The following is a 12,228-nucleotide window of genomic DNA, read 5'->3' as shown; positions in this document are numbered from 1 at the left end:
GTACGCGTTACTCCAGTAAACAAAATATGTGTGCGTGTGTGTGTGTGTGTATGAGTCACTTAAGCACAATGCTCGACGACGAAGCGACGGCGAAGAAACTCGCGCTGGTTACTGGTCATTTGACTTCCCGACCTGCCCACATCTCATAAAACGGTCCAACCACTCTTAAATTTTCAAGCAATTCGTGTTAATCAACCCTGTCCTCCTCCCCGCATCCTTTGAAGAAGACTACCTATGTGCTGCGGTGTTAAAGCACGAGCAAAGGTATTAGGATTTTCAGAAACGAAAGCTACGTACGAAATTATTCGTATGCAGATACAGTTCTGTATCTTGTTCAAAAAATTTAAATCTTCTCACATCATGTACTTTTGTGCTCAATATTACCACTTTTTGGGATAATTTTTTTTTAATGAAAGCTATAAAAAAAACTTCGAAAATATAAATGTAGCTAAATATAAATAAATTAGAAAGTGTCTTCTATGATACAGCGGTTTTTATAACACTGTTTCAAGTTTTGTAATAATTAATGTTTCCGTAAAATCAAAAAGAAGTGTCTAAGAAATTTAACTGTAAGATTGGCAAACATGACAGAATTCAGACACAGCTCTATAGTGGAGGAGTTACCTATAAAATATGTTAATTGATTAAGACTATTTTGTAATAAAATGTATTCTTACATTAAACAACAAAGTTTATAAAATAAAAAAATTAGAATTAATCTTTTCATAAATTAAAGAAATCTTAAAAAATAAAAAAATAAAAATAAATATTTAATTTAAGAAATAGATTTAGACAATTTATTTAAAATAAAAATCATGTTATGAAAAGAACAGAGCACACATCTGCTCCCAGTAATAGAGAAATGCACGGCGGTTTATGCTCGACAATTTAATATTTCATAGTGCATTGTGAGAAAAACACAAAAGAAGAAAATATAAACAAAACAGTTTTAAGAGACTGCAAACATGTAAAACAGTGTAATATTAATATACTCAATAATTCATATACTCGTTATTGTTTAAAACAATCTTGTAACTTGCAAAAGAGAATCATGCAAATTTTATCTTTGCTTTTAAAAAATTTGTTTTTAACAAATTTTATATTACATACAGTCATACATAGAAAAAAGCCGTGAATATATAAACTGTAAGTTTTATTTACTTAATTATTTAAATAAAAATAAAGACTACCAGCTTAGGAAACCTATACCAACATGAGCAATTTTTTTCTATATATAAAAGTTAGCAAGCTAGTATTAATAGACCGTATTCCGATATATACTGCTCGTACTAAAAATCTGTAGGTTATGGAAATTATAGATTTTCAGTATTTATGCAGTATATATCGAAACACGGGGATCATAATCTGTGTTCTTATGTTTAAGGCTGTATATTCATAATTGGTTCTTATATTTAAGCCTGTCTTAATATGTTGTAAGCCAATCATAAACCCATATTAGCATATTAAGACGTTACTTAAGACTGTCTTAAAATTAGACCTTTGACTATATCAGCCTGTATCCTATGGCTGTACCCTATGGCTATTAATATTAATAATACAAAAGTTACATTAATTAATTTTAAATTTTGCATTTTTCATTAAAATTGATTTTTATTTACTTCTCATAATTTAAATTCTTTCCTCACTTCTCTCTTTCTCTTTTTTTTTTCTCAAAGATTCAAAAATTCTTCAAAATGGAAAATTTTCAAAAGATAATAAAGTCAATATGTAAGGCTCGGTCTTTTTGCAAAGCAAAAGGTTATACTCAAATAAGTCAATGACAAGCAAATATATTTCTTTGGAAAATTTTCTTTCAAAGTATGGAAACACTGAAGATCATATTCCTTCTATCGTAACAATCCGTCACGTGTTAATAAAAAATAATAACAACTTACTAAATACTACCATGTTTTAAAGTGTTAAACAAGTTTATTTTTATCCAAATGCAGAATAAAAGTTTTAAAAGGGATTACTAATTGCGGTGTAATAATTGACCACGTAATTGGGTGCAACGTGTTGTTTTTAAATTTCATATTGCCGTTCGTTCCTTGATTGTACGCTGCTAATTAAAGGTTCAACGAACGATCGATTTTCATGAATAAACGAACAATCGAAATTAAATGCAAGCAATTAACAGCAACTCCTATCGCAATTTTATTTCATGTCGTACGTTCGGGCAAATTTTTTATTTAACCATTTTATATATATATATATATATATATATATATATATATATATAGTATATGTGTTTTTATATTAATTCATTATTATAAATCAAATAATATACATAATACATAAAATATTTTATAAATATATATAATTTGTGTCAAATAATGTTTGGCCACAGCAATAAATTATCCTGAAGCTGAGAACTTAAGGCAGCAAATTCAAAACGCTGGGAATGACATGTCTTAAGACTAATAGGGTTAATAGTCTCGTTATGAAAGAATGAGAACTCGAATTACGAGAGCAAAAATTTACTGCTATTTCAACTCTCACGCAAATAAATAGTTTCCATTGAAACGAATCGTTCGGAACCGAACAAAGCGAGAGCAAGAGAGCTCGAATTAACTCGCAGCGGCTGCACCTGCTGTTAACATCCCGCAAGAAATTTCCCAAAATTGAGCGTTTTACCGTGCTACATAGATAGGATAAAAGGTTGCGCGCCCCGGAGGGGTTTTCATAAATCGCGATGCGCACATAAGTCCTTTTAACTAGAAACGTGAACTACCCTGCGAACACTCGATCCTGTAATAACACTGTATCTTTGAAAAAAGGATAATCTGAGACAGAGAGAGAGAGAGAGGGGGGGGGGGAAGGGGGAGCAGACCCAGTATAAATACGTTCGGTTCGTTACGATCGTTACTTTCCGTCCAACAAGCTGTAAAAAAGAATCACGTGCAAAACGTATCGATGTGTGGACGTGTGCGGCAAACGTACAAATAAACACGCCACTCCCCTTTCCAGGCGCCAAATTTATCGCGCGTGCTTAATTAGCGGGCAAATAACGCGATTAACGCGCGGCGCGCGATAGTTTGTCCCGGTTGTCGCGCGACTCGCGCGAATCGGGAAGTCTGTGTGTGCACAGGCCGCGTTGTGCCGGAAACTGTTGCTCGCGACAGCCAGAAATGCAGCCGGTGTCCCGCGACCGGAGAAAAACGAAAGGCACAAAGGGCAAACAATAACGCGTCCGCCGTGACTAATGCACCGGTTATTGCACCGCGCTATTTACTTTCGACACATGGAATAACGCGGCATTATCGATAACACGAGAAAATGTAAATTTCAGAATCTATATTGTTAAAGAATTATTATTAAGATAAACAAATAAATAGAGGAAAAAAACAAGAGAGAGAGAGAGAGAGAGAGAGAGAGAGAGAGAGAGAGAAAATTAAATGTATATGTTTATGATATATATTTTTAATCTCTTTAAATCGAAATCAGCGTATTATTCACTAAAAGACAATAAACAGTCTGATTTCAATGCTATACTTATAACTATATCAATCGGTGGTTATATACAGAGATACGGGGAGCGTAAAACACAACGTACCTTACTTCTTTCTTTTATATATCAATTTACAATGCTGAATACATTTCTATCATTCCTCTGGCTATTATTCTTCAAAATGTATTCTTTATGAAAAGTTTGCACAACGCTGTCAATGAGCTATGCTAAGATATAAAGGACAGATATAATTTCCACCGTTATACTCACTCGAAGAGCGAAGAAACGCGAGAGAGAGACGATGAATCGTCGAAACTTTTTATTCGCCTCCGGTGTAAAACGCGCGGAATGGAATGAAACTCGAGGTATCGGCTTTGCATTTGATCAACCGTGCAATGAATAAGGAAAACTTGGCCGCGTTCGATGCATCGAAAGCTGTTGCGCCCGTAAGCCTGAATTGTAAGCTCGCACAGCTGCGGGCGAGAAGGCGCGCATACCGAGAAATAATATCAGACGGAAAATAAATGGCATTCCGAATCATAAATTATTTATAATAAATCACTAATGTGTGTACGTGTGTGTATGTATCACCTTTAGTTTTCCCATGCAATATTTGGAAAATCACAGTGTATTGATAAAACGATAAATATGAGAAATGGAATAAAACGCGATTTTCACAAAATTTATTTACACAATATAAAAATATATATATTGTATATGCATATATATAAAATTACGTACTTGGCTGTAACACGAAAATTTGTGTTTATCTCTACTAAAAATTAATTTTCAATAAAAATACATTTATTTAAGAAATATATTTAAAAATATATTTAATTAATTCCGTAAATACCTGATACCAATCTCGAAACAAAATATATGTAAAATTATGAAGCATTATAAACCTCTCATTCTGCTGTTTATCAAAGTCTAATAATGCCTAAAAAATTGAATAAAAATTATTACAGCGATGAAATCATTCATCCTGACCAATCAACGCGCAATAAAATCACTGCGAAAGGAGGAAAGAGAGAAAAGGAGTTAGAGAAAATCAGACCCTTGCCGGATACAGCGTAGAATAAAATTCAAAGTATCGGCTTTGCATTTGATCAGCGGCACGGTGAATAAGGAAGCCCCGTGTCCTGGTCGCATTCGAACTCGCGACGCGACGAATCAATCCTCGAACTTCAAAGGAATCCCGCTCTAATCCTTCGGGATTCCCTGATACGCGTGGGAGTCTTTAATCAGGGTACAAGTCGACGGCCCTCGGCGGTACATCGACCCCGAAGTAGGCTCGCTCGCCCCATTGTCTTGAGGAGATTCCGTCCGTCCGTCCGTCTGTCCGTCCTGTCGCGTGGCATATTAATTGAGTCGCTAATTATTAAACTAATTGCCGGTTTAATTGGCTTGCGAGAGAGAAGACGGCGCGCAGCGTGCTCGCAAACAGGAGGAGCTCGGGGAAAGGACTGCGGATCGCTTGATTGTGCGCCATGATACCGTACCTTCGGAACACGCGAGTCAGCCAACAAATCCGAATGAGCCAACGCTGGATCAGCAGTCGATTGTCTCATTTCAGGCCACAGTCCTATATATCTGTAACACACAGACAATTTTAAAATTAACGATCGCATTAAATGATGATCGTTTCAATTTATATGTGGCAAATTTAGTTTTAATAAATATATAAACGATTATTATATACTAACGATTATATATACGACGATTTATCTCCTACAAACAATAACGCGGTTAAGCCGATGTTTATGCCCTAAAATCAATCGTGTCGTGCCAGTTTACTTGTTTGCCATTCATATACTCGCAATTTTGCGTACACGATGTACTGTTCAATACTTACGTACTTCTTAGTGCTCGGAATGTAAAGCACGTCGGGAGCATTCGTATCCCGATACCGTAAAATGTACTTTACTCAATGCGAGGCGAGCACTTCGTATCAGTGGCACGCGCGGAAAGAAAGAAGCAGGGAGCCGCGCGGTCTCGCTCTGGAGTTTGTACACCGAAACCAGCCGTGCCCGTGTGGCCTGATCGGTTCCCTACGTGCCCTGTCCTGCGAGCTAACAGGACAGAGTCAAAGGGGTTCCGCGTGGCTCCATTGTGTTCTCCGGCTAACTAGTGCTTACCCGCAACACAAAACCTCCCTCCTCCTCCCTGAAAAGCCGATGAATTATTTAAAAAGATTCGTTATTGTTCCGCAAAGCGAACGGTCAGGCCGTCGCGAAACCACTTGTTAACCAGACTGGAACTCTCTCTCTTTTTCCCGATTGAAAGGAAAAACAATCGCAACTCTACATACACCCGTGGAGAAACGCGACCCTCAACGTAAATTAGTAACTACTAGAGAGTAGCTATAACGATTGGATGTGCCACAAGATATCCACGAATGTAGAACATATTGCTCGATACAAAATTTTCGATTCGACGTATTTTGGTTTTTGTGGTCCGGCTTGTTTGACAAAAAAATACGCAACGGTGCGTTTTGAAGCGATGTAAAACACTGATGTGCCGTAAAACAGAGTGTTATCAAAATAGGATATTCAAAATAAATCGATAAATGTTATGTGACCGTGTAACTACTGTGCTATCGTCACTATGCGTGTTGGCGCACGTGAGAAGAAAGAAAATAACTGTCCACCGATTTTACACTTCTAATCGTTCTTCGATATTTTGCTAGCGTCATTGTGACAGCTATCGTTGTCTCTAAATAAACCGGTACAAACTTAAAACGAAAAAAAAACTTCCTATATTTTACTTTATGCTGTATTCCATAATACGGAATAGCAAAACTGTCCTGTAAAAAGAGAGAGAGAGAGAGAGAGGGGGGAGGGGGAGTTTCGGAGACAGTATCCAAAAATAAAAATAAATATAATATCAATGCACACATAACGCAAACACTAAATAATATACGTGTACTAACAATTCATAACGGAATAATGCCACGATATAGCGGATAGCTTGGTGATGAATCTTGAAAAAGGTCACAGGAGAAAATAACTTCGGACATGGATATATCTATTTCTTTGCGAGTGAGTTTTCACTTAACGTAAATATAACAGCACTCATATAAATAATTAAATGTAACGGAGTAGGTAGTTTGAAATAATCGCGGGTTTGACATCAAACGTGCTGCAAGTATCAACCGTATTAATAAAACTGTAGAAAAAGTGCAATTTTGCAAAAATAATCTCAATTAACCTCATTTGAAATGGAACACAATAAAAATACATTTGCGTTAATTTCTCTAGGGAAATAGCGTTTACTACACTTTTTGTTATTACAGTTTCGATTATGTAGAATGATGATGTTATTAATACTTGTGCATTATTTTAAATGCCCAAAATTTCCACGCAATCTTTGTAAACTTGTAACACATTATCGACGATAGAATGAATGCGGATGAATTTTTTGTTTGCACTTTGAAGAGATTTGCACGTAATAATAATTGGCTCTCTCGCGACCACTTTAAATTTCAGGTCGCTTTGGAGCACTCAATTGCTCGGTTGATCGAGTATTTTTAATTACCATTGTATTTGTCCTCATCGCTTTGCGGATGCACGCTAAATAAATTAATGCGCGCATGTCAACTATCGCGGAGCCATTTTCCGTTGAGATTTTCATTGGACAATCGAAATTTTTTACTAAAACTATATTTGCCGAGACTTTTCGAAAATTCAACATGAAGTTGAATTTCAATAATCATCAACTAATTTGATTATTGTATTTTATTATACCATCGTATAATACGAGTAAGTTAAATTTTATGATTTATTTCAGCGTGAAAAAATACTGTGAAATAAATCAGAAAATTTTATTACCAATACTTTACTTCAATATTAATCTATTTTTTAAATCCTATTAGCAAGATTTACATTTAATTATAAAAACGTTTATTTTACAGAACCTTGTAGCGTAAATTAATTTAACATTACTTAAAAAAAATTATATTATAACAGTGCATAATATATTATAATATATTGAGAAAAAATTATTTATGTTATATTTTATAATAGTACATATTTAAACAGAATAACAAAATTGTTATTCGTTTTTCTCTTTTGCACAGGTGTCGGATTGGAGATACGAAAACTGGAAGTACCCAGTATTGCCGATCCAAGGTGGGAAAGAGTATTACTCAAGTGCGAATATGATCTCGGTGGCAAGGATTTATATTCGGTGACATGGAACAAAGATGGCCAGGAGTTCTTCAGATTCATGCCAGGGTCACCGACGCCTAAGCGACCTCAGAATATCAGCGGATTGTATATCGACCTTAACCAAAGTGACCACCAGCACGTGACACTTCTGGGCCCGAACACCCGCAAAGGTGAGCGCGGCATCGATTTACAAGCGAAAATTAGAAAACAAGATCACCGTTATATTTTTCTTATGCATAAAATATTAATCTGAAGTGTACAACTTTAATCTTTTTTTTTAAGATTACAATTTGGAGATTTAAATTATTAAAAAAATTAGAGTTAACATAGAAGGTTCATTAATTTAAAGGGAAATAGAAAGAGCTGAAACATTTTTATTTAAAAAACTTTATATTGAGAAAAAAATGATTTAATTATATCAACAAAACATATATGATTAAATGCATTTTGATAAATCCAAACAAAATGTCTGGATATTAATAGGACTCGAATTTTTTATAACTAAAACGTTCAATAGATTTTACTATAATCCGGTAAAGCCTACAAGATTTTTTATTCGTCTGTTTTTGAACAGATTGATTGAATCTATCAGATTTTCAACTAATACAACATAATTTTTTTTTAGTGGAGAACAAGATTAAATTATAAAGAAAATGCTGTAATATTTTTAACAAAATTAATCAAATATTTTTTGAAATATTATGACCAACCAATTATGAAAATATTATTTCGAGAAAAACGCGTTGAAAGATATTTGAAAAGAGTATTTTTTGGATTTAAATAAAACTTACATAAGGATGTATGTGTCACATCTCAAAGTATTTCAAAATTTTCTAAATTTTATATATCATCCTATTATTATATTAGAGTATCTTTATAAAATTTAAGCATAATTTTCATACTGATATCAAAATTAAATTTTTGCTCTTGAGAAAATAGTAGATGAGAAAATAGTAATATGAATTAAATAAAATTTTTTACATATACTAATAACAATTTTTTATCGCAAAAATCTATTTGGATCTAAAATTTGAGTATTCGTCACTGTCGTTAATTAGAAAAACATAATAATCCTTAGAACCACACCAATTTTTTAACTTTAATAACTTTTAGCTAACATTAAAACCAAAACACTCTTCAAATGGTTAATAATAAACCGTAGAAACAAACTACAAACAATGCCTCCTATTGCGATAGGAATTTATAGGAAAAAAAATTTTTATTTTAAAACTTTATCCAACGGTATAAATCCTATATTGCGTGCCATAGCAAATCCTGAAATATCAGTTTGAAATTTTGCAATAGTGTTATTTAACCCTTTGTCTGTACACTTATTTTCACTAACACGGTCTGTACACTTTTTGTCTTGTCCCTTTTTTTAAATGTTAAATACATGCAAAAAGTCTATCTGAAAAAATTTTTAATTACTCTTGAGTGACTACATTTTAAATTTTAATAGTTATTTTGGTCATTTATTAAAGGGGAGCCAAGCTCCGCCTATTTACTAATTTTAAGGTTACACAAGTAAAAAATTTTACTTGTTCCCTTTTAGGGTCAGGGTACAGATGAAGGGTAATACTTTAAGAACGGGACACGTAATACTTTAAGAAAATGTAAAAAACAAAAATTGATTTTTTTCAAAGTTTTCAATCATCTCTGCTTAAACAAAGATTCGAAAACAATAATTTGATCCTCAGAAGACTTGTATTTCATCATCGTCATAGAGTAAAGATGCAATTTTGAACTTTAAACATTTATTTTTATTTTTGGAACACAAAATACAATCAAACATTTAAATTCTAGTGTAATTAGAAGATAACAATTTGAATAAGTTAACACATAAATATAAAAAAGAAAATATTGTTGATGCGATCGTATTTAAGGAGAAAATAATACTTTAAAACATACGTAATATAATAAGAAATCAAAAATAAATTTAGAAAAGAAATGGAAGCTATGAAGGCAAATATTAACTCCTCTTTAGAATTAAGAGCCATCGCATATACATAGCGTGTCACATCACTGTACATAACACCAGGGTTGGAAAGTAACGAGTTACTCGTAACGAAATTACAGTTATAATTACATTTTTTGGTAACTAATAATACACACACACTATTTTGATAATTATACTTTAATATAGTTACTTTTTTTGTGCTAAAATTTTTAATCAACAACCGAAAAAAATTGAGTCTACACAAGAAGAATTGTATCGATTCTTAAAATTGAATAATTGCAATATTAATATACTAAATAATTACACTACAATTAAAAATTTTTTTATTAAATATAACACAGGTATACCGAGTTCTACATTTGTGGAACATATGTTTAGCATTGGATATAATGACGCCACAAAGAGGTCATCTTAATTGTGATATATTTGAATATCAAATTCTATAAAATTAATAAAAATTTTCATTAAAACATTTTGTAACAAAGAGAATATATGAATCAATGTATGACAGCTGATGTAGCATTATATTTCATTATATTCTGATAACAGTAACATCCCAGATATAAAAATTTTATAAAAATAATTATTTTTTTCATCTCAAAAAAAATTCATAACTAGTGACATACAATTGAATTCTTTTTGAACTCTCTGTGCTATCTGGGATATGATTTAGTCTTTTATCTTCATAAAGTTCTCATTTAGTATACATTTAGTATACATAAAATAATTCATTAAAGCACATAATTAAGCATATAATATATAATAGTTAGTAAAGCAAAAAATGTAAGATTCTTATTTATTATATTTAAAATAATGTACAATTATTTAAGAAAAAAATAACTGAAAAGTAACGACTCATTATTTTTTTAGTAACTATAACAAATTATTTTTTTAAATCGGTAACTTGTAATTGTAACTAGTTACTTTTTCAATAAAAAAAAACTGTAACTGTAACTATTCACTTTTAAAAAGTAACTTTCCAACCCTGCATAACACAGCCAACCGTAAAATGTAACGTAAATAACAAAAAGGGACACTTAATATTTCTTACTCCACATCCTTTTTGTGCATTACTTGCGTTATTATTTGTGGCTATGTGTAACGTATAATAGTGTAAGGTACTACGCCAATGTAATATGTGTGATGGTCCTACGATTGGAAATGTGAAATTTCTAGGAAATATCAAGTCAACTCGCAAGACAATTTATATACGTGTGAAACCATGACTAGCAGCACTTCTTTCAGCAATACACAGCGCAGTCCACAAAGCAGTGCGCAACAAATCTATCAGCAAAGCCAGCACGAAAAATCGTATCGTGTGCCATTTGCTTTAGACAGCAAAATCGTTCTTTCCATACGTAGACTGTTCGATATTGTACTGTGTTCAGATTTGTATCTGAACATTACATGCTCGAAATTGCGCTTTTAAATAAAAAGAAGATATTTTTCTGATCACAAAAAAAAAAGCTTTTCGCACAATTCTTATGCAGTGAGACTGATAAGCAAATAATTGGCATCATACAATAAGATCAGAATTAATAAACTTTATAAACTTCGAAAATCTTATATCGTTCAAAATTGCACCTTAGCCTGTTCATAAACAAAAATAAGTGTGTTTTTCGTTGTTTTTAAGTTTGTATTTAACCTCTTCTTTTTCTTTAACTCGATATCGCAGGTAAAGTCGACTTGGCTGGATCTTACGGGTGCGAGGTGTCATCCGAAGCGCCGAGTTTTGAGACAGATTACAGAGAGGCGAACATGAGCGTGGCGGTGCCTCCTAAAAGTCCTCCGGTACTCGAGGGGATGCGACCTTCTTACAAAATCAGCGACATCCTCCAAGCGGAGTGCACGTCGGGGTTGAGTTACCCCCCGGCAGTTTTAACGTTCATCTTGAACGATAAAGAGGTGAGTCGGTGATGAGCAAGGGCGAGGGTTACGTCAGTTTCGAGAGATCATGTAAGTTCGTAAAAACGATCGGATGAACTTCCGAGATTCTACACGTCGTATACGAGGCATAACGGTTTTTAACTCTGCTGTTCCGCTCAAACTTTACTATATGATACTTTATTATGTATTATGATAATTTACTATATGATAACATCGTCAATATGATAAAAACAGCTTTAAGAAATTAACGAAAATCTTCATTGAAAAAAAATTACATTAACGGCCAAACTCATCCATTGCCAGAGAAGAAAAGCTTCTTTAATTAAATATAGTAACGAAATTAACACATTTTGGATCGAATAAACTTGATCAGAACAGCAGGATTAAAAGTTCCCTCTCGTTCCGGGAATTTGTATTGGACAAAGACTAGTTTTTTTTTTTTATTTAACTAAAACAATTATCAGTCGAACAGATTTTTAGCTTCCGGCATTAGACTCGGTTCTTCGACTCCACAACTTAAAAGACTTGTTGATATAGTTTTATATGTAGAACTGTAGCGCCCGCGTGCGCGCGCGTAAAGGAATCCTCATCCCCGAATTATTAACTAGCTACTTTAATGCATCCCTGCAGCGCCGGCAGACACACGAAACGAGCGAAAATTTCGTAATTAATCGCGCAACGTAATCCAAAGCTCGCTTCCGCGGGCTGTTAAGCGGGCATGGCGAACTAGGAACCACATAACTCCCATTATTCAATGCTACGCTGCG

At 33.4% G+C, this 12,228-nt stretch overlaps 2 protein-coding genes across 3 annotated transcripts in view; one reads left to right on the top strand and one right to left on the bottom strand.

Moving 5' to 3' along the window:
* LOC114254674 overlaps positions 1–12,228 on the bottom strand; it is a 111,000-nt gene that overhangs the window by 28,465 nt on the left and 70,307 nt on the right. The window contains exon 2 of one of the 2 annotated variants that reach the window (XR_003625994.2): positions 4,951–5,041. Coding sequence is in view for 1 of the 2 variants with exons in the window: in XM_036293573.1 (XP_036149466.1) it covers positions 4,693–5,041 (349 nt within the window). In the remaining variant the exon portion in view is untranslated. Of the gene's footprint in view, positions 1–3,367; positions 5,042–12,228 lie in introns of those variants that run through there. The other variant, XM_036293573.1, reaches the window with a different exon arrangement.
* The window catches only part of LOC105835462, a 37,207-nt gene that overhangs the window by 22,912 nt on the left and 2,067 nt on the right, over positions 1–12,228 (top strand). The window contains exons 2-3 of the mRNA XM_012678765.3: positions 7,527–7,787; positions 11,250–11,479. Coding sequence (XP_012534219.1) covers positions 7,527–7,787; positions 11,250–11,479 — 491 coding nt within the window. The remainder of the gene's footprint in view (positions 1–7,526; positions 7,788–11,249; positions 11,480–12,228) is intronic.

The sequence above is a fragment of the Monomorium pharaonis genome, chromosome 11 (assembly GCF_013373865.1).
Source record: "Monomorium pharaonis isolate MP-MQ-018 chromosome 11, ASM1337386v2, whole genome shotgun sequence".
NCBI lineage: Eukaryota > Metazoa > Arthropoda > Insecta > Hymenoptera > Formicidae > Monomorium > Monomorium pharaonis.
Note: the sequence above shows the minus strand (reverse complement) of the source record. Positions and strands in the feature narration are given on the sequence as shown.